Source organism: Zea mays, chromosome 4 (assembly GCF_902167145.1).
Source record: "Zea mays cultivar B73 chromosome 4, Zm-B73-REFERENCE-NAM-5.0, whole genome shotgun sequence".
Lineage (NCBI taxonomy): Eukaryota > Viridiplantae > Streptophyta > Magnoliopsida > Poales > Poaceae > Zea > Zea mays.
The window spans coordinates 200,628,301-200,651,419 of NC_050099.1; the positions used below are offsets into that span (position 1 = coordinate 200,628,301).

Genomic DNA, 23,119 nt, shown 5'->3' on the forward strand with positions numbered 1-23,119 from the left:
CAATAGCAGGTACTACCCAAAAATTCAGTGGTGAACAAGGTATAAAGATAGTCAAACTAGGGTAACCTATTAGGTCCCATCAAAATTAACCTATACAAATCATTATGATTAATAAGAACATGAGTGGATAAAAAAAAGTGATCAAGGGCACAACTTGCCTGGGACTTGAGATTCCAGGTACCAACTTGCTCTTCAAGTGACTCGTATTCTCGCGCTAGTCGTAGCAATACAAACAAACAATGTATAGACACTATTAACATCACACCAAATATAAGTACAAACTGAATAATAATGATCTACGCGAAGCTACGAGATTGTAGGAACAAGAAACACTAAATTCGGAGTTACAGTTATTAAGTAATGAATTTCTGAAGTTATTAAGCACTTAGAATAGATTAATTCAAATGAACAATTTTAATTTAAGTTTCATGGCTAAATAGTGTTACTAGTTGATAGACAATATTAAAACAAAATTAATGCCACTAAAATGAATTAATTTGGAGCTAAAATGAATTTAATATGAATTGTATAAGTTTTTGGAATTATTTTTGTATTAAAAATCAATTTCTGATATTAATTACCTATTTTCTTAGTTTTCTGGACTGTGCGCCAAATACCAAAGAGTACGGGGGCATAACTATAAAAATCCCCGAGACACAGAGTTATATAGTGATGGACCACATGTTGTTTTTGAATAAGCCTAGGGGCTCTTTAGAAAATCTGTCACGGTGAAGTGGTATTGTGCTATTTGGGTCGTTGGATTTGAGGCATACGACACAGATCTGTCCGGTCATACCCTGAATCAGTACGCCATCATAGTCACCAGATCCGAGATCTACGACCAAAAATCAACTTCACCTGAACCCGTCCGATCTAGTTTCTGCGGCATGGATTCAACACAACGAAAGGTTATCCAGCAACTAATCCCAGCCGTTTATTCACCGATCTACGGCCAACACACTTCTCGCTCTCTCTGACCCCGACCACGGTGGTGCCGCAGGTCATCGCGATGGAGTTCTTGCCGGCGGTCGCCAAACCACGACCCTGGTGACCCAAAAACCAATTTGAAGGGCGCATAACAACCGGAGGGTGGAGCCGCCATGAAAGGTGAGAGGGCCATACCAAGGCTGTGGCACATAGGCGCTGCCCACGGTGAGACGTGGGCCGCGGCGGTCGCCATTGCTCCGGTGAGCAATTGCCCGAGCACCGACCGTCCATTCGTTGATTCAGAGATAGGTACAGTTTCCCCGCGTCCTGGCGATGCTCCTAGTCTCCCTTCCACGGCCAGAGACGCAAGCCCGACCGATGGCCATGGCGGCGACAATCTTCTTCTTTCTCCCTTGCTCTCCCTTTGTTTCTACGCGCCGTTGTTTGGGGAGCAGCGATTCCGCTTTTATACTCCGAGGAGCACGATCGGAGAAATCGGAGTCCGAGCCCAAAACTCGCGCGGGTGGTTTGGTGTCCGAAGATCTCAGCATGGAGGAGATGCGCGCGAAGCTATTGTGGTCATTTCGCGAGGTTGGTGCCGAACCCGCCAGGTGGGGGCCATCTGTAGGTGACCGAAGGCCGCGCGCGCGAGCCCTGTGTAGCCGATCAGCGGGACCCGCACATTAGCCAATAAGAGGACCGCCAGATTCCGTGGTGTACGAGATGAGAGATTGACGACCCGGTCCCACAGGTAAACGTCGCGAACAGAAAGCGAAGAGATTTAAAGTGGCGACTGCACAACGAGGTCCACCCGTCAGCGCAACCAGGGAGCGAGGTTGGGTCGAGGGGGAGGCACGGATTTGGCCCAGGATGGCCCAATTTCTTTTTGCTTTTCCCTTTTTCTTTCCTATTTCAAATTTCAAATATCCAAACCAAATTCAAAGTTTGGTTTTGAACTCTAGATTTCAAATATAAACAAAAGTCTACATGAATTATACTTTTGCTATCTGCAATAATATTATTTATCTTATAATGTGTATTATTTTCTTTTTTTTCTTCTCTTTCCTTTTTCCTCTTATTTTCTGATTTCTATTTTAAATTCAAATCAAGCTCAAGTTTGAATTCCAAACTTTACTTTTAGATGCACAAATAAAACTCCCGCATGAATGAAAAACTTTATACTATTATTTTTTATATATATTTGTTTTAGTTATTTTATACATGATTCCAATAATAAAATAGAGAATAATTCACATCTTATGAATTTTAGTGAAATATAATTTATATTGTAGATTATATATATTAAGAAATAGTTAAATCATAATTCTTATATATAATTTCAATCCAAGAATAATTTAGTTTATCTAGGTATAAAAAAATTATATTAATTTTGGGAGTAGTAACTTTGAAATTATGAATATTTTTAAGAAAAAGTGTTTTGATTGGAAACCTTTTGGGAATTTTTCCTTATTTTCACAAGATTGAACTTTAGGGTGTTACAGTAAGCCTTACATTTCACATGAGCCCACACCGTAAGTGAGCTCATGCACATTATTCCCCATAACTTATCGAGCGATGAATATATGTGAGCTCACCATTGCTGTACTCACACCCCCAGGTCAAGAACAGGTACCGCAAGATAAAGAGCATGAAGGATGTCGCAATGAGTTCGTGAGAGATCTAGGCCGTCGTCTCCCAATCAACTATAGTTGCAGGATCGTTGTCTTCGTATGATGTAATTATTTAGTTATTTTGTACAAAAATCCTATTATATAGTGAAGATGTTACATTTATTTCTGTACCACGAGTCATCATATGTGTGAGACTTGATCCTAGCACATATTTGAGACGCACCCAGGTTTAGCCCTTAAATCCGGGTGTGACATCCTTGGCGCGTGCGTACCATAGAATCTTGTTAATGATTGTAGAACATGGATATATAATTATTCTTTTTTAACCAAGACCGGTCTACGTGATGTTTAGAAGTCATAACAAATGTATGTATACTTAACTAGTATAATAATAAAGGAAGTAATGAAAAACTATAGCGAATGGATAAATGCTTGTACTTGTGATGTTGTGTTTGCGTTGGTTAAGTATAGGAAGTGTTCATTGTCTTCTAGTGGTATTGATTTCGTGTGCCCATTGACGTATAAATAGCTGGCGCTTGAGTATGGTCGTTTACAACGTCTTCCTTTTATTGTTTAGATCGTTGTCATGTGGCTTTGGATTGTCTTGTGCTATTTTCCGTCATGTTCATACATATGCATCATGCATCTTATTTAGAACCTAGAGATGATGATCATGCAGAATGAAGGACGTGAAGTGGAGCTGACCATAAGACAAAGTCGTTCAACATCCTAAAGATGGATAGACTGAACAAATGATGATCGCCAAGTGAGTACCCTCTAACAAACACTAACTACTATTGGATTCCAGGCAAGCCCTAGTTTTATGCATAACCGTTATATATATATATATATATATATATATATATATATATATATATATATATATATATATATATATATATATGCTATTTTACTGCAATTATTGTTTGTAGGTTTGTATTGTGCACTTAGGTGTAGGAGTTGCTTGGAACCCTAGATGCATGAGCTCAGGTTCCCTTGAGATGAATACTAGTATGCTAGGATAAATAGCTGCTATGCTGAATAGGGATCTCGGTACAAGTCGAGTGATTTTTCTAGCACTCGCACCAGGTCAGGAATTGATTGCATTCATTTTGATAACGAGAATTATGATTATCTGTAGACGCGGATCCTTGGAGGATTCCTTGTCTACGAGATGGAATTGGATTAAGGATTAACGTGTGGATACTTGTGTCAAGCGTTTGAACGTACTAAACATATACCGAGAAATATGAGTGAACCTGCCCGTCGGGCAGACTTTCCCCCTCACTAGTCCTGAGATGGAGTCTCCCATGCTAGCAATGGTGGATACAAGTGTGGTCACCGCACGGCTTAGTCCTCGAAGGTGGAGCATTGCAGCCATAATATTGAAATGAGATGTAATTTCAATTCTATTGTTGAATGTCACAAAATTGGAGTTTAGAATTATGCGATCTAATTCCACGCAATTCAAAGGGGTGACACTCTATTTTGGGAGAGAGAGTTTTTAGTTATAGTCCAATTCCAAGGAATTGAGTCTCTGATTTCAAATCTCAATTCCATGTGCAATCGAATAACAAAATTCAGAAAACCTAATTCCAATTTCTAATTCTATGCTCCAATATCTACATCCAAACGGTGTATAACTTTTTCTTTGTTCCAAGGGTCGTGAAAATTTTACAAATGTGGATATATAATTATTATACCATTTTATTTTGTCCGCAACAACAAGAGCCGAGACTCAGGACATGTTTGGGAACAGAGTATTTTCTTAGCCCCCAAGACAATACCGCAGTATTTGAGTATACCATGGTATTTTAGACCAAAAGGTGTTTGGAAGCCTAACTAGAAACTATATATATTTTAAATCATGGTTTCACCAATACCATGATAGTTTTGGGTCTAAAAAATTTGGTCTAGACCAAAGTTTTTCTCTCGCACGTGTCTGCAGTCTACTATCCTCTTACGCTGCAACTAAAATATTGTCTATAAACAGGTGTTGAATTGGACTAATGTAAAATATGCCATAGTTATGTCATTACGTATAGTAAACTATGGTATTATGAGCGTGTTTGGCATGATTCTGCTCCAGTCAAGAGCAACCATACTCCAAAACTCTGGATGAAATAACTCTACTATAGAGTTTAGATTGCTTTCTGATAACCAGTAACAAAGATGGATAAGTAACTCCAAATTATATGTTTAGGTTGCTCTTTAGAATTTTTGAAGGAGCAAAATAGATACTTAAAATGTACTTTAACTCAAAAACTCTATAAAATTTATAACTCTCGAGTTAGAGCGTTTGACAAGCTTTAAATAACTCTTCCGTAGAGTTTTGTTTGGAGTCCTTGTAAACCGTGGTTCGAGAAAAAATGTTCCCAAACCGGCCCTCAAACGCAAGGTGCTCAAGGCAAGTATCGCCGTCGCCGGGAACCCAGCAGTGACGTAGAAGTTTCCAGAAGTTTGCACACACGCGCTCCCCAAGGCCCCAAATACTCCCTGACGCCCTTACCCTCACAAGTCGCAGCCAGGTCTCTCTGTCCGCCGAAGTCCTCCCTCGTCGCGAGAGACGAGTCGCGTTCCTGTTCGCCGCCCCCGCCGCCCATCTCCCAATCCGGACTCAGGAGATCGACTCCTCCTCTCGGTGAGTACCCTAGCTTGCTCGGGCGGGTTTGTCGGAGACCTTTTCGGAGCTCGAGTTGTTCCATGGGGCCCGGTTCCTCGCTGCGTCCCTTGGCGGTCGAATCCAAATCTCGCATCCTCTCCATTGGGTTCGTTCCGTTGGGTTAGGTTTTGTGTTTAATGCCGCGGGACACTCTGATAAACTTCTCGAATCTACTCGTCCGTGTTGCGATCAGGTTGAGGTTGAAGGGGAAGGAACTAGAAGGCTACTCAAGGGTACGAGCTTGTCTATAGACCCATAAACAGTTGAGTTATCCGTGGGGAGGTTTGTGGCGCCTGATCTGCGTAATCATTATTTTCCTCTTGCGCAGGATGGCTGAGGATGCTTCTCACGGGGCCAGCAGCTCGACTGTGATACCTGCTGATGGTCCAGAGTCTACCATCGAGATCAACATCAAGACCCTGGATTCACAAGTCCACAAACTTCGCGTGGATAAGAATGTGAGAATTCTCCTGCCTCCTTCACATTGTTTATGTGTGTCTATCTGCTTATCGGCTTATTTGCTACCGAACTCGACTCCATAGAAACTCTATCCACGACTCTGTGATCCTTTCAGTTACGGTTAGCCATTAGGTGGCGTGCAGATGTTAATATGTGTGTTATGCAATGGTTCGGGAGAGCAAGTAATAACCGCCTCATTTTTAGGCGCCTGTTTCCGTTCTAAAAGAGAAGGTTGTTGAAGCGACTGGAGTTCCATTGGATCAGCAGCGCTTGATTTTTCGAGGAAGAGTCTTGAAGGATGACCACCTCCTATCAGAATACCGTATCCTTTCTGTTTCTGCATCCTGTGTCGGGAAAATTGAAGTGTATACTTGATCCATCTGCATCTTTGTTTCACTTATTCTTTTTGTGAGTCATACTGTGTAATAATCCCTCTGTCCAAGTTTGAGAGGCGCATGAGATCTGAAAAAGTTCCCAAATTTTGCGGGCACACGAGCTGTTGGATGCAGTTTTCTCTCAGGTCCGACACACTCGTTTCTTGTACAAAGTAAAATAAATGCAGTCCGATGCTTGGTCTCCTTCCAAACTGTCCTTGCTCTTGTTTCCCACGGTTAGAATGTACGGCAAGCAGTGAAGAAACGGATTTTTTTTGCTGAGAGTTAACAGATTAAGGGGAGTTATTGGTAATTACTTGGTCTTGGTGAAATTTTCTTGTAAGCCCGTGAAACTTGGATGGAAGGAGTATTTGGTTGCCTATTTCCTTGTTACATTTTCTTCCAGTATTTGCTTAGTTATTTTCTGTGTACAATTAGGACATAATTTATTTTTCTTGCACTGTAAGGACTAAGGTTAGGGCAATTTGATGACATTGAGAACGAGAGGATTTTCTTGTAAGTTGTTCCATAAGGTTTTGTTTGGGTACTCTAGTATTCACCCTAATCCACATGTATTGAGGTGGATTGTAGTGTAAATTGATTTAATTTACACCCCAATCCACCTCAATACATGTGGATTGAGGTGAATACTAGAGTACCCAAACGAGGCCTAAGTGGTTTTAATGCCTTTTTAAGTGGATTCCCATTTAATGTTACAATCTTACGTGCAACTCTGTAGGCCTATGCATTCTGGAGGCTGTGCTAGATTAATGGTTTCCATCACCTTCACATTTATTTCTAGTCCAGTGCTCATTTTTGTATTTTTTTCTTCTATTTTTTCCACTTGTAACGGCCATGCCTAGTGCTGACGGCTCCCACATGAGTCGGGTGTGGGGAAGGAAAAACCAAGGCAAGCCTTACCCATGCATTTTTGCAGGGAGATGCGTCGAACCCAGGACCTTCGGCTCAGTGGAAAGGCTTCTCACCACTGCGCTAGGCTTGTCTTTTCTATTTTCCCACTTGTATGGTTTTAAAATGCTTTGCTGTGTCATTTACCATTCCTATGTGTTTGTTAGTTTGTTTCTCTCCATCCAAATTCTGTCACTTGTATCCTTAACAACCACAAGATTTGGAGGATGGGTATACATTGCATCTGGTTGCTCGGCGTGCAGCAGAGGGCCAGACTTCTTCTGGGGCTTCTGAAGGAAACACAAATGCTAATGGTAAGTCATAATGCTGTTTTTGTGACAGCTGGCTACATGATCTATTCTGAACCACCAAGTATATCTGTATATGTTTCCATGGTTTGTGGCCTACTTTATGCCTTTTATTCCACATAGCTAAGGGCAAACCCAGTGGCGGAGGCTCCCACATGAGTGGGATGTGGGGAAGGGGTAAACCGATGCAAGCCTTTCCTCCTCAAATGCGGAGAGGCCGCTTCGAACCCGCGACTTGATGACCTAAGCTTTCACCACTGCACCATGCTTGGCCTATTCCACATAGATACCATTGGAAAATTAAATAGACTTTGCACTTTCAGCTTAAGGGCTGTGGAAATTAGTTATGTTAAGTAGTGTTAAAATAGTGAGTGCATAGGATAGTGCTGAACAGTGTTTTGAAGGCGTCACCTAGTCATCCAGGCGAGAAATTTTTTTGGGCATCTGGGTCGCCCAAGCATATGGCGTACACCTTCACGTCCTAGGTGTCTGCCTTTCTAGGAGTTTGAGGCATCGTCTAGGAAGCTGCAGCGATTGCCTTACTCGTGAATAGCCTTGCACGGCCACATGAAGGGAAAAGGAAATGCCAGTGCCCGTGTGTGAAGAAATCGATCCAGCGCAATAAAATTTCGCCTTCCACCGTTCCTTATCTGTGGGCAGGAAGGAGATCACACAGAAATCACATGGGAATACTGGAATAGAGAGGGATTGAAGACGAGAAGGATAAGGAAGAGAGGGAGTACGAGATTATTATGGTAGTTGCCTCACCTGCATCCTATGTCCAGCGTTGCGCGGGTCGATTGCATGCCGTCAGCCCATCCCGGTGCGCAGCTTTGGTTTCGTGCTGTACACACCCAGGGCGAGGCCAAGTGGAAAGCTGCTCGGCCTGGCCAAGCTCTGCTTTGCTCTTCCTGGGTGCATCTCTGTTCCTGTCCTCTGCTCTGTGGCTTCCTGCCAGGCTGGATTGAGCCAAGATGTCTATGCTCCTTTCTCTTCCTATGATCTCTTACAAAGCCAAAACTTTCTTGTTCTTCCATGTTGCTTGTACACTTCCTATAGAAGCTTTTATGTTGCGCATTAGTACTCTACTAATTATTGCAGAATTGGACATATTAAGGTATGACCTGCTTCATAATTTTAGTGGCGTCATAGATTGAGATCTTTGTATGGCGTCGCCTAGACGATCACCTTATTCGCCTAGGAGGCTTGCCTCACCTTGCCTTGTTGCCTTTAAAACACTGGTGCTGAAGCTAATTGGTTCTAGCCAAGTAGCCAGTGCTTAGGTTATTAGTTATTACTAGAAGACGTGGGCCTGACAAAAGATTTTATACTTCTCTTTTCTCTGCAGTAAACGTTACTGGAAATGGAGGATTGTTGGATGATATTTCCAGGGTATGTTCCTCTCATTGCTGATTTTCCCCATGAAGTTATCTGATTGCATGACTCTTGGCTATTGTGACATTTCTACACCTTTTTTGTCAAAAAATATTTTGTCAAATTATCTTTGGAGAAACCACATATATGATATGATTAGAGGTTTGTGCTTTGTTCTAGACTTCTAACCCTTTGTATGTTAGCAAAATAACTACCAATTAATTGACAAATTTCTCGGTATGATGCCATCTAATTCTTCTACTATTTGCAGAGTGTTCGGGATCTTCTGGGTTCCTTAGGTGTTGCAATGTCTGGTGGTGTCACTAACACGGCATTTTCGGTAACATGACAGTTCTTCTCAAGATCTAGAGGGGGTATCTGAGACCTAAGAATTAATTGTTTATGGATATTTTATCAGGTTCCTTTGACTAGCACACCAGAAGGGCCCAATAATGTGCCTGGAAGAACTCAGCCAATGAACCCAGCACAACCTGGATTCTCAGTTCTAAATCATCAAATACAAGTAACACAACTTCATCCGCCAGGAGCTATTCCTCGCAATATGGTAGATATTTTGTGCTTTTTCTCTTTTCCTCCTGTATTTCAGTTTGTAGTTTTGTACATCATTATCTTAAGTTATTAACTTTAACCAATGGTAACAGATTATTCCAGATTCTTTGACAACTCTTTCGGAGTACATGGATCGCATTGACAGAGTACTACAGAATAATGGTACCATTTTTTTTTCTTACAGTTGGTTCATCCATTGCTTGCAACCAAATATTTTTATATTCATTTTTATGCAATAAATGAAGGTGTTCCACCATCCAGAGATTCAGAAAGCCAGCAACAACCAACAGTGGATGATGCTAATGCCAACCCAAGATATCCAAGTGCTGATGTTTTGGCTTCAGTTATTGAGAGAGCCCAACAACTTCTTGGTGGCAGTGCAGCTTCTGCTCTTTCAGTATGTTACTTCGCTGCTGTGGTTATGGTGGTTATTTTCTGTACTATTTGCCCCCGACTCTCTGAGATTGATATATTGTTTCATCTAAAATGTTTGCCTCTCTGGTTATGTTCTGCTAAAATGTCCATTTCTGTTCTGGTGGTAAACACATTTAGTACAATGTTCACATCATTATGGGTTGTCTTTTGTGCAATTCTGTGAGAATCTAGATAAGAGAAAATGAAGGACTAGTGAATTCATGACCACCCTTACACATGACCTCAAGGTGAAATTATGAATGCAGAAGGAACTTTTATAATATAATGTCAGCTCACTGTTTATTGTCTCTAATGCCTGCATGATTTTTTGAGTAGGCCTAAACCTTTTTAAGGCTAGTTTGGCACTTTGGCAACCCCATTTTTCCAAGGGATTTTCATTTTCCCAAGGGAAGTTAGTTCATTTTCCCTTGGGAAAACAGGAATTCCTTGGGAAAATGGAGTTGCCAAACTAGCCCTTACATGTTGGATTTTCCCCTTGGATGCAAAGTTGCTGTTGAGCTGCATGGTTCAGTTTTTAGCACACTTCTCAATACTCTTTATGGATTTATTATGAGGATTTATTATGAACTGATAGATGTAAACTTCTCTTTGGAAGTCTTCAAGTTGATACATTTAAGGAATTCCTGAATTTATGGAGGCAAAATTTTTATTGCCAACATCTCTGACTTTTATGTACCTAACAATTTTCTGTTTTAGCGCATTGCACAACGTATTCGGCAAGATGGTGGGACTGCAGATGCATCTCTTCGTCGTGAGATCCAAACTGAATCGGTTCAGCTAGGAATTTCGATGCAACATTTGGGTGCTATGTTCTTTGAGCTTGGTCGGACGATGATGATGCTTCGCACAGGGCAATCTCCTGTATGCATAATTTGTTTTTCCTTCATGTTATGTAACTAACATCGTACATTTAACCATATTGAAATCTTTTAATCCTGCAGTCTGAGGCTTTTGTAAATTCTGGGCCTGCTGTTTATATAAACTCCACAGGACCAAACCCAATCATGGTTCAGGTGATAATTGCTACACATTTTTCATGCTACTTTTGATGGCCAAGAGCGTTATAATCTCATCAACACATTTTTTTGTGCAGCCATCTTTTCAAAACACCCCTCCTTTTGGTGTATCTAATATACCAGTTCTGGGTGGAATTTCTGGTGCTTTTGGTATTGTTGATCCTTCTCGACATATGAATATCCCAAGTAACGGTAAGGTTACATTTGAATGCCTTTCAACTATTGGTTCCCTCTTGTTAGGGTCTTGAACTAGGAAGTTGTCAAGAACTTGAGATTTTCTGAACAAATTGTCTATTGGACTGTTAGATAGGCATAAATTGTTTATAAAATCCAATTGGTCTTTACAGCATTGTTAAACTGCTTTTATTTCTTAATGATACCAATTTATTATAGTTTGTTTGAGATACCGGATATTTACATCTCCTATTCGCTTTTAATATCATGAACTGGATACCTCATAAACCTTATGTGACTGATGTGCTGGCATGATTATACAATACTTATATTTGAAGTTCAAATTAGTGTTGGTTGTAGTCTCTTTCAGATATGATGTGTGTCATCAATGTACTTGCTAGATTAGATGCTCTGTTCCTGAGTATCTTCTGGAATATCCTGGAGTTCATTTGCACATGGAAATTTATATTATTTTGCTAACTAAATCTTTGATTCTTCCACCTTTGTGTTTAGCTGGTTTCCTGTAACTGATATTTCTTTTCTCATTCCCTAACTTAGGTGCATCTGCAACAAGTGGTTCAGCTGCTGGTACTACCACCGGTTCTGAAGGAGCTATCCACGGGAACCGCCAAGATGCGGCAAGAACTCAAGGAGGTAACCCACCAGGTTTCCTGGCTGCAACACGTGGATTGCCAACCAGAACAGTTGTTGCTGCTGTTCCAGCACGGTCCTCAGGCGAGGCTCCAAACCATATCTTTAGTGTTATCCTACCTGTTCAAGTGAGGGGTCAAGTTGTAGTGCCTAATCAGTCCTCTCAAGGTTCTCAAACAGCAGTGGGCAATGGAGCTCAAGGAAATTCAACATCTGCTATTCCACAAGCTTCTGTTGGTGGTGTTTCTGGTGTTCCTCTTATAGCGGCACAGGTAGCCAATGCATTGGCAAATGCACCAAGCCAGGTTTCTTTATCTACACAAAGTGCAGCAGATCAGGGATTTCACCTGACTACAGACAACAGAGCTGATGTTCTGAGTTCATCAACACCAGCCACTACACCACAGAATGGTCCCTCAGGTTAGAATCGTGGACATTCACTTAAAAAAATGCAATATCATGTGACTGAATCATGTCTTTTGAATAGGGTGTTTGCGAGTTTTTTTGTTGGCCTCCTAATGATATTCGATATTCTATTGTTAGGTACTTCCGGTTCCAGTTTGCCATCTCAAGACAGGAATACTTTAAATGTTCCCAGTCTTGATAGTATACAACAGCATCCACAATTGGGAGATACTTGTGCAGATACAGCTGACTTATCAGGAGACGCCACAGCCATCAGTACTCATGATGCTCCTTCGAACCCATCAGTTGACAGTTCTGTGCTGAAGAACAAATCCTCGGATGAAGTAGGTTCACAGACCACTGAGCCTTCTGCAAGTGGCAGTGCTGAACCATTAGGTCTTGGTGGAGGTCTGATTCCAATTCCAAAGGTATTAATTAGTGACTTTAAGTGTTCAACCTATCGGTATTCAGATGTTTGGTCTTCATTATAGTGTTCATTGTATTTGTCGAGTTGCATATTTGGAGTTTGTTGTATTTTTTACTATTATTTGATTCTATCAGCAAGTTACATGTTTGGAGTTTGTTCTATATGTTTCTAGTGTTTAATTGCTTCTTTTAACCACACTTGTAGAGGCGGAGCAAAGCAGTAAAGCCATCTGGGAGCACAACTGATCCTAGTAGGGATTTGTCCTCAGTCAGCCAAAACCAAGATCCTATTTCAGTAGCCCAGCAGTTTCTGGAAGGTTTTGCTTCCCGAAATACTAATGGTAGCAGAAGCAACACCCTCTCCTCTGGTCCTCCATCTTCTGTGCCACAGGCTACTGAAGTTCCTCCGAGAAGACAGGGTGGTGGACAACCTGATATTGGCAGCATGATATCTGGTATGCTCAACAACCCAGTTTTCAGCAACATGTTGTCGAATGTGGCAACACAGGCAGGGGGCTCTAGTGCTGATTTGAAGAGCGTGATGGAAGGATTACAAAGCCCTGCTATTGTAGATACGATAAGCAATATCGTGCAGAATGTGGATGAGCAAGACCTGGGGGCCATGTTTGGTTCAGGCAGAGGACAAGGTGGCATGGATTTGTCAAGGATGTTGCAGCAAATGATGCCCGTTGTATCCCAGGCTCTTGGTGGTGCAGGGGGGCGTTCTGCTGGTGCAAATGGTGGACAGCATAGGTCGCGGCCTCAGCGCATTGACGGTGAAGGAAATGCACCAGCCAGCAGTTCTCAGGTAAGTTCTCAGGAAATGTATATGCCGCCTGTGCTGCATGTTTGGCTTAGACTTTAGACAGCAATACTGTGTGAATGATTTACATTATTTTGCCATATTGATCTTTACTATTCAGCTCAGTTATGCAAACCCTCTTTGTTCAGTATTACTTTCCATGGATGCTTTTACATGGTTGTTAAGAGCCGGGAAAGGCTTATATGACACTAGGGCAAAACCGCAAAACTATCATATGCTTCTTTAACTCTTCCTGTGTGAATTTGAGTTAGGTCTGTCAAGTCTGTTCTATTGCTGGTAGCTCACATTTTTGTATTCCATGGCCAGATTGATCTCCATGAAGCTCGTCAAAGCATTGAACAGCATGAATCCCCAGAGAATATCTTCCGCGCTGTCCTTGAAACTGCTGCTCAGGCCCATGGTGAAGATAACAGCATTCAGGGCATGGTCGAAGAACTTGCCACTGATCAAGAGCTTGCCGATGTATGCTTCCTACACCGTTTCAGTTTCTCTACCAATGTTTAAATAACCCTGTCAGATTTCTGATGTTAACCGGTTAATGCTGAACTCGTGCTTTTGTTAGGACTACATGAAACTTTTGATGGAACAAGTTCGGCAGAGGATACAGTCAGAGTCGCAGTCGGGGAGCCAGCCTTGAAGGATTGGGCGGCAGGGTCGTGTAGCCAGCCATTCGCTCTGCGATATTTATCTATGGGAAAGAACAGAACCAAAGCTGTTGTCTGGGCGTTTTCATGATTAGGTGCCCGGTGTACATGTGGCGTTGTAATTTTCCGAGATAATGTATCTGCAGCAGCATATCTCGTACTCTGGTTAGAACTGTTTTTTTTTACGAATTTTGCTAGAGGTACATACAACGAGTTTTAAAGGTGGTGACGTCTGAATTTCGTGGAATTGACAATGACATGTCTGTATGATTGGTGTCGCAACTCTCCAGTTCGGAAATTTGTTAGCACAGGTTGTCCTTGTTCCTGGCATGTGTTTCACCTTTTAGCCATTAAATACCATTTTGGTTCATGTAAGGTAGTAACCTTGTGCACTGGGTCCGGTTATAAATGATTCCTTAAGGGCTCATTTGAGATCAAAGGTAATGAAGAGGAATAAGGGATCAAAATTCCGTACTATTTAAAATTAGATATGGGATCAAGGGTAATAAAGAGGAATAAGGGATCAAAATTTCTTACTATTTAAAATTGGATAGTAAGATATTTTGATCCTCTCAATCTCCTACAATACATTTGTTTCTAAACAAGTTCTAAATATTATACAACTTATATAGTATGTGTGATCTATTCTTATTCATAAAAATCTTACAAACATAAATATAAAATCGGTGTAAGGTTTATTCTTTTATTTAGAAGATATAATTTAAAAACGAAAAACATCATCTCAAATATCGTGCCTTTGCATGCGTGCGCTGCTTCACTAGAGGAGGTTAGGGTAAGGAAAAATGATAGAGCAAGGAAAGTTTCCATTTCGGATGGTGAATCGTGTCATGTCTGAGGACATTCTTCCTTGACGAGGTTGGTCACCTTTTTCTTTCGGTCTTGGTGTTTCCATCCGAGTTTAGGGACATATAGTTAAGATATATGCGAGAGGATGGACTATATGGTGTAGGTAGGCTAGGATTTTTTTGTGGTAGGTTGGAATAAATAGATTATGCAGCCCATCAAGAATATGTTGGTTAGGCTAGATCGTTTGTTTATGGCCGAGTTGGTCTAGGTCACCGATTTAAGGTAAATAAGGTGGGTACAATGTTTTGTAGGAGTGGTAGCCTAATCTATTTTACCAATATTAACTAATCTAAGTTAATTGGTTCTAACTTTTAGATATAGGAAAGAAAGAGGAATCAAATTAAGATACGAGTTTTAGATTAGATTAGTCTAGATCAGACCAATCATATTAGGTCACCTTATACTAGATCATATTAGATTAGATCATATTAAATTAGATGAGATCTAGATTAGATAGATATGACTAGATTAGACTAGATAAGATCTAATTAATTTGGATTAGGTCCTGGTTGTTACTCTAAAGTGGGATAAGCAAAGTTGTTAAGATGAGATGAAAAGGATAAGTTAGAATCCTTTTAAGGTAAGATGGATCTTGTTAGGATAAGGCTATTAGATGAAATGGATCTATTAAGATAGGTAAAACACTTGCTTTGATTTATCTACCTCATTCTAATGGGTAATAATGTCTCTCATTTTTCTATTTAAGTCGATGTATATATATAGATGCAATTGCGGATAATACTCCACAACTCATCGCACTCAATCAAAGAACCAAATCAAACATGTATCATAAGGACAAATATTCAAGCATATAGATACCTACAAAAGTAGTTTTTCCTATGATGGGGACTCCTATTACTTAGGGTCACATTAGGTATAGGATTCCAAGGTGTAAAATCCATTTTCTTTTGTCTTTAAAGAGAAAAGATAGGAGTAATCAGAGTAAAGCAGCAAAAGATGAGAAAAGATTGAGGGAAGTTTAGAAAGAATCAGAGTAGCTTAGGTGTAAGGAAAATGGACCCGGGCCATTTGGCTCAAAAGGTTTTGGTGTTTGAAGATCAACATTACCTGTGGACTAATATATTTGCTAGTGTTTGTGTTTATAGTTCACAGGATGCGAAGAGGATTGGACTAAGACACCAAGGATGTGAAAGGGAAATAGGGTTAACCTTTTCCTATAATTAATTTTGGTGGTTGATAGTCAACACAAACGCATGGACTAACTAGTTTGTCTAGAATTTATGTATTACAGGTGCATAAGGTTCAACACAAACCAATAAAGATTCAAGTTAGGGACTCAATTTGAAACGGAGCAAAGAACTTTAGTGTGCTGAAAATTGGCGCACCGGACTGTCCGGTGCACCAGGACCGTACACTCCGAAGCAGCCACTCTCGGGAATTCAACGACGCCCCCGCTATAATTCACCGGACTGTCCGGTGGGTCACCGGACTGTCTAGTGAGCCAGCGGAGAAACGGCTATGCAGCGCCAACGGTCGACTCTGACAGGAGCTATAGTGAGCAACAGTGCCGCGCAGAAGTCAGAGCAGCGAAGTCAGAGGGGCACCGGACTGTCCGGTGTCGCAAGAGGACAAAGCCTCAACGGTCGACTCGGCTCCGAACCCTAACGGTTGGGTGACGTGGCAGCGCACCGGACTGTCCGGTGCGCCCTTCGCCAGCAGCCTCCCCAACAGCTATGGAAGTGGTTGGGGCTATAAATACCCCCCAACCACCTCATTCATGTCCATCCAAGCATTCCCAACATCTGATTCAATACAAGAGCAAAAGACTCCACTCCAAGACACATCAAATAGATTGAATCCTCTCCAAGCCTCCAAATCAACTCAATTCCATTAGGGACTTGAGAGAGGGTGTTCTTGTGTTCTTTTGTTGCTCTTGTTGCTTGGCTTGGCCTTTTTTCTTTTCATATTCTTATTCTCAAGTGTTTTGTAAGCAAAGCAAGAGACACCAAGTGTGTGGTGGTCCTTGTGGGGTCTTAGTGACCCATGAGATTAAGGAAGAAGGCTCACTCGGTCTAAGTGACCGTTTGAGAGAGGGAAAGGGTTGAAATAGACCCGGTCTTTGTGGCCTCAATGGGGACTAGGTTCTTTGGAACCGAACCTCGGTAAAACAAATCACTGTGTTCACTCACCTTATTTCTTGGTTGATTTGTTTTCCCTTTCTTTCCGACTTGAATTTAATTCTAACGCTAATCCTTGGACTGTACTGTGTGTTTAAAGTTATAAATTTCACGTTTCACCTATTCACCCCCTCTAGGCGACTTTCAGGATGCAACACCTCAAAAGAAGACATAAAAGATGCCTAGAAGTCCAAGACTCAAGAGGAAAAGAAGCCCAAAAGAAACAACGAAGAAATCCATGAAGTGGGCATTCAACCAGCGCACTGGTGGTGCACTGGACAGTGAATAATAACATGTCTGGTGGGACACCGGACAGTCTGCGCAGAGAGGCCCATAACGGACGCTCTCGGGCTGTAGCACCGGATTTTCTGGTGTGCACCGAATTGTCTGGGTAACGGTCGGATCCAACAGTCGACTGCTACAGACCCCAATGGTCGACTGACGTGGTAGGGCACCGGACAGTGAACAGAGCTTGTCCGGTGTGCACCGGACTGTATGGTGTGTCCGTCGACAGAAAGCTGTTGCTTTCTGTCAAAGGGCTATAATTGTGTGGGGAGGCTATAAATACCCCCAACCAGCATTTCAAGGTGTGGGAGCCCAAGCAATATACCAAGACATATTGTAGACATTTTCAAGTGCTCAAACAACCAAGTGCTTAATAGAATCAATCAGTGGTTAGCGTAGGTGCTTTACGAAGTGCTTAGATTAGTTAGACCGCATTAGCGCTTGCTCTAGGTGAATCCTAGTTAGTTGAGTGAGTTTATAAAAACCACACAACCCCTCGGCTCTTGCGTGAGCCGTTGTAATTGTACCAAGTGGGGCGGGAGTCTTGTGAGACCGTGAAAAGCGAGTTTGTGTCACGACCGCCACCGTGTACCGAAGGGAACGAGGGCCGCGGCATTTTCGGACGAAAGCTCGATAGTGGAGACGGCGGGGAGCGTCCGAGAGGAGCTGGAAGCGGAGCACCACTTGCGCGTGGAGAAGGCCCTCGACTCTCTACAGAGTTACTCGACCATGGTGCTTGGCCCTCGCGTGGGATACCCTTTGCGTAGGGGCACCAATGAGGATTAGTCGGAACCTTGCGTGGTTTTGGATACCTCGGTAAAAGCACTAGTGTCATCCATGAGAGTTTGCATCTCTACCTTGCTATTTACCTTCCGCATTTATATTAAGTATTTAAGTTTCAATCTTGTCTTTAGTTAAATTATTTAGGATTGAAACTTAGCCATTGCGGTAAAAATAGCAACACTTAGACAAAACCTAGTTTGCACATTCTAGATTATTTATTTGCATAGGTTTTGCTCTAGGGATTTATTAGTGGCCTAGTTTTGAAAGAGTTTTTAGAAGTCCTAATTCACCGCCCTCTTAGGTGTCACTGTTTCCTACACTAGGAAAGTAAGAGTTTATCTAGTTCTATCTAGGTCACGTCCTACAGTCAACATTCCTTTGATACCACTTCTGTCACACCCGTATTTAAGGGAAAACTCGGGCGCGTCTCAAATGTGTGCTAGGATCAAGTCTCACACATATGATGACTTATGGTACAAAAATTAATGTCACATTTTTATTATATAATAGAGGTTCTTTACAAAATAGCTAAATAAATACATCATATGACGATAATGATCCTCCACAACCAAAGTTGACTGGGAGACGACGGTCTAGACCTCTTCGAACTCATCATAGCATCGTTCGTGCACCTCATCTTGTGGTACCTGCTCTTCTCCTTGTGTGAGTTAGCAAGGGTGAGCTCACATACGTTCATCGTTCAGCAAGTGTGGAAAAAGTGTAGTGTAAGGCTTACCAAGGAGAATGGTTAAGGCTGATCATCGCTTTTAAATATTTGGTCAAAATTTATTAGCAATTACTAAGTATAAGTGAATACCAACTCAATTAAATAATTGATCATAATTAATAATAAAGCCCACAATGTAATGCATATGACAAATTAAATTTAATTCCATAAATTAATCATGTGAGAGTCCTGAGCCGCTCTTAACAGATTTAATTTAATTTCATAAATTAATCATGCTCTAGATCAGAGGGTTTGGGGGAGAAGGTCTTAGCGATCATTGAGTTGCCCAACTATGAGACTCTCACTGTGGATGAACTGTTCAACAAGCTCAAATCCATAGAGATTGACCTCCAGACCTGGGCAAGATTAAGAACCCTGGTGCACCCACCATGGCCCTGGTCATTGGAGGTGGTTCCTCCTCTTACCCCTCACCTGCTATGTTTGCATTGTCTTCTTTGCTGTCTATCATAGAGGAGCAGGTAGAGAGCCTTGGGAATGAGGAGCTAGCGATGGTGGCCAGACGGGTCACGTGGTTCCACAACGACCGTCAGAACTAGTAGTGTGGTGGGTCGAAGGATGGATGCTTCAACTATGGTCACCCGACCACTTTGTCGCCAGTTGCCCCAAGTAGGGCAAGCGGGATGCTGGTCTGCGCGACCACTCTGGTCAGCGCAAGGGCAAGCATGAGTACACTCCCAAGTAGGGCAAGCAAGATGCAAGCATAAGTCTAAGGGAGGATTCGATAAGGAGGCGCTCAAGAAGAAGTACCTACAGAAGGCCAAGATCAAGGAGCATTCCTTCCTCACCTCCCTCGGCGACCTCGACCACGACTCCGACGATGCAACATCTTCCTCGAGTGACGAGGAGACCCACAGACGAGTTGAGGACAAGCTGAACGAACTCTGCTTCCTCGTGAACACCATAGGTGGCCTTTGCACCATAGCCCTTGGTGATGATGCAGTGGGCAGCTACAACTAGGACATCAGCGATGGCTCTACGTGTGAGGTGTCAGATTCCGCCGATGATCTCATCGCTGAGGTAGAGGAGCTGACAGTTGCTTTGGCTAGTCAGGATAAGCTTCTTAGGCTTGCTGCTCATGAGAGGAAAGATTTTAAATTGAAGATGAGAGCACGCTTAGGAAGCTTGAGTCTGCTAGAGCTTCAGTTGTGGTGTCTGACGAGACATAATGCGATGTGTGCACTCTACACATGTCGAACATCACAACAACTTTGTAGACCAAGTACGCCACCTTGCTAGATGAGCATGATGAATTGAGATCTAGGTCTATCTTTGTGGCAGAACCGCCTGAATTATTCCAGCTTAAGTGCTTAAGTCATGCCTCGGGGGCAGCAACACACTTAAAACGGAATAACCCGTCAGTCTCTCAGATCTAGTCTGATAAAGCCACTTAACCAGGATCAAATACCACAAACTCACTTGAAGGTGAGTCACAGAAGAAATACAATAAAACAGGAAAAACCTCAAATTAAAATACTGGAGTTATTACATAAATCGAAGTTTCTCAAGTAAACTGAAATAGTTCATAAGATAGATTTTGCAGCGGATAATCGATAACGTCGATAGCGAGGAATTGGGCAAGGCCTAGCCCACTACTCCTCTTGCTCCTCTCCTGCCAGAGCAGCATCCCACTCGACCGTCTAACCTGGTGGCAGGGTGGTAAGCCAAGTCACACCATCAACCATATCCTGAAGCGTACCTGCAAAAATTATGCCACAAGCAAGGCTGAGTATACTAATACTCAGCTAGACTTACCCGGTGTGAGGAGTCTACTCCTCTACCTCTAGACCATGCAGTTGTTTGGCTGAGGGGTTTGGTTTGCCAAAAGCACTAGCTGAGTCTAAAATCAATTTTTAGCTTTTCAATTTCTAGCATCATTATCATAACTAGGTTTGCTCATTCTAAGCATACATGGTAGCAAGCATTTAGTACAATCAACAAGTTATCTCAAGTAAACCTCATTTCACTTCTTACTCAATGTAGTACAAGGGGTCAAGCAGTCTCATTAGCTGCGAGAAGCAGACGATTCGAATCGAGTTTTAACCTTGCAAGGTAAACCTAAACACACGACATGTCAGGGCACTCCGTCTCCACACACGTCAACCGTCCCCATCGATTCTCCGTTCGCGGCCAGGCCTCACCGCCTTGGCATACAATGCTCCACTGACCCCGGCTGCCGCCGTGCAGTGGCCGCACTTGTACCCACCATAGCTAGCATGGGAGACCCAGTCTCAAGTCGCGTGAGGGGTAAAGTCCGCGCCCGGCTTCACTCAGGTACTAGGTTTACCGGTTACCATATTTCCCGACATGTGCTTAGTACATTCAAACGCTTGACTCAGGTATCCACACTTTAATCCTTAATTCCTTTTCCCGTCTTATGGACAAGGCATCCCCCTTGGATCCAAGTCCATAGACTAACATAGATCCTGTTATCAAGATGAATACAATCAATTCCTGACCTCGCGCGAGTGCTAGAAAAATCACTCGACTTCTACCGAGATCCTGATTAGCATAGCAGCTACTCGACCTAGCATACTAGTATTCATCTCAAAAAGGAATCCTAAGTTCATGCAACTAAAGGTTTCAAGCAACTCCTACACTTAAGTGCACATTACAAGCCTACAAACATTAAGTGTAGTAAAGTAGCATATATATACGGTTATGCATAAAACTAGGGCTTGCCTTCAATAGCTGGGGCTGCGGGGAGATCCTCGATGACAGTCTCGGGAGTTTGCTCCTGGTCTTCCTCGTGGATAGCTCCTTGCTCAGGGATGAGCACGTACTCTCCGTCAGCGAGATTGCAATCTAATGAATGCAATGAGTGTGAATCATCTAGGCCCCTTTGGTAATGTTTTGGTAATTAATGACAACTGTTTGTGGACTAACGATTCTTGGAGAAATAAGAATGCAGGGTTGGACCACATATAACAGGAAATGTTGAAAAATCATCCGCATTGGTTGTGGATCTGATGAAGGGAAAGGTATAATATAGGTTTTACTTTTGCCGGTCTTGAGGAGTTTAGAGAAGATACCTGACCGGATTAGTAGGCTAGATAGCCGTACTATTAAGAGGGGTCAATGACTCAGATCTGTGTGAAACTTAGTGCCTCATAGAGCTTCAAGTAGTTGCATTTGCATGAGGACTAACAGCGCTTCACATTTCGTGAGTTAAATGTTCTTTCAAAAGCATGTTTGAAAATTGCGAAGTCATGGTGGCGCGGACTGTCCGGGCCTCGGGGGCGGACTGTCCGCGATCCTCCAGAGGGGTCCGAAGTCTGACCATTTGTGGGGACACTTTGTTCTATTGCACTGCGGACCGTCCAGGCCTTAGGGCCGGACCGTCCACAGTCATGACCAGAGGAGGGTAGCTTCGGGCCAGTCCCTGAATTATAGGCGGACGATCCGCCTGTGAGGGGCGGACGGTCCGCGAGTGTCAAACTCGTTTTTGGACAGGGACTGTGTGTTTTTATAGATTTGTACTACGGACTGTCCGGGGGACCAGTCCGGACAGTACTGTCTCAGGTCGCGGACCGTCCGGGATTTATAGCCGGACGGTCCGCGTGTGTTAACTTGTTTTGATCCGAGACTCGGGTGTTTCATTCTGCCAGGTCGCGGACGGTCCGGCCTTGAAGGGCGGACTGTCCGGACCCACCTTTTGAGTCAGCTCTGACATGTTTCAAACGGTCATTATAGCCGTTATGATGTACGGCGGACCGTCCGGCCCTAGGGCGCGGACGGTCCGCGTGTGCGCAGAATTGCCCCCTTTTGCACATAACGGTTGGTTTTAGATGGGGGGCTATAAATAGAAGGGTAGCTCGTGTGAGAGAGCTTCTCTTGGCCATTCCTTGCACACATTGAGCTCACTTGTGATCCTCCAACTCACTCTCTCACACTCTTTGCTTGAGATTGCATTCTAGTGAGAGATTGAGGGTTCCTAGTGCATTTGCATCATTTGGTGATTCTTGAGGCACTAGGTGGTACACCGAGCAAGCGTCGTTGGCTTGTTACTCTTGGAGGTTGCCGCCTCCTAGATGGCTCGGGTGATTGTCTCCGTCGAGCTCTCCAAGAAGATTGTGGAGAAGCCGCGGTGTTGATTGTGAGGGGTTCGCGCCTACCTCGCCGGAGCGGCAAAGGTGACATTAGTGGAATCGAGGTATTGAGTGATTTCTTGTCCACTTGGCTCAAAGATCAAGTCGTGTCTTGATAGAGGAGCAAGTGAGAGCTTGAAGTCCACCTCAACGTGGATTAGGGGTGATCGGCAAATCACCGATACCACGGGATAAATTTCGGTGTCTATTCCTTCTAGCATTACTTATTGCCTTGCAATTGATTAGTGTTTTGCTTATTGTTCTTCAAGTATTCAATCTCCGTAGTTGTCTTTCATACATTGTTTACTTATTGACACTAGTAAATTTATTCCTCTTGTTGTATTGATTAAATTTACTTAGTATTGTTGTTTTTAGTCAAAACCGTCTATTCACCCCCCTCTAGCCGGTGTCCTAGATCCTACAAG

The 23,119-nt window shown here is 42.8% G+C and overlaps 1 protein-coding gene across 3 annotated transcripts; it reads left to right on the plus strand.

Annotated features, from left to right (window-relative positions):
• The first annotated feature begins 4,895 nt into the window (after nt 1–4,895).
• On the plus strand, nt 4,896–14,212 carry LOC100285089 (ubiquitin family protein). 3 transcript variants are annotated; one of them, XM_020551592.3, is made up of 19 exons: nt 4,896–5,199; nt 5,414–5,453; nt 5,549–5,678; nt 5,884–6,001; nt 7,181–7,276; nt 8,619–8,662; nt 8,916–8,984; nt 9,063–9,209; nt 9,307–9,376; nt 9,460–9,611; nt 10,346–10,510; nt 10,591–10,662; nt 10,743–10,857; nt 11,398–11,574; nt 11,674–11,910; nt 12,034–12,323; nt 12,527–13,129; nt 13,451–13,606; nt 13,707–14,127. In XM_020551592.3, exons 3-19 carry the CDS (start codon nt 5,550–5,552, stop codon nt 13,779–13,781), a joined length of 2,715 nt encoding a protein of 904 aa, XP_020407181.1. In that variant the 5' UTR covers nt 4,896–5,199; nt 5,414–5,453; nt 5,549; the 3' UTR covers nt 13,782–14,127. The 3 variants fall into 3 exon arrangements, with proteins under 3 accessions (XP_020407181.1, XP_035822841.1, NP_001151456.1); NM_001157984.1 differs by having other exon boundaries at nt 5,079–5,199; nt 11,398–11,910; nt 13,707–14,212; XM_035966948.1 differs by lacking the exon at nt 5,884–6,001 and having other exon boundaries at nt 4,946–5,199; nt 6,991–7,276; nt 11,398–11,910.
• The last annotated feature ends 8,907 nt before the right edge of the window (nt 14,213–23,119 follow it).

What these genes read in the sequence shown, in the direction of transcription:
- LOC100285089 (NM_001157984.1), top strand. Translation starts at nt 5,550, where the DNA reads ATGGCTGAGGATGCTTCTCACGGGGCCAGCAGCTCGACTGTGATACCT. An exon ending in TTCGCACAGGGCAATCTCCT is followed by an intron (nt 10,511 to 10,590) that starts GTATGCATAATT and finishes TTAATCCTGCAG; the next exon opens with TCTGAGGCTTTTGTAAATTC. An exon ending in GTCTGATTCCAATTCCAAAG is followed by an intron (nt 12,324 to 12,526) that starts GTATTAATTAGT and finishes CCACACTTGTAG; the next exon opens with AGGCGGAGCAAAGCAGTAAA.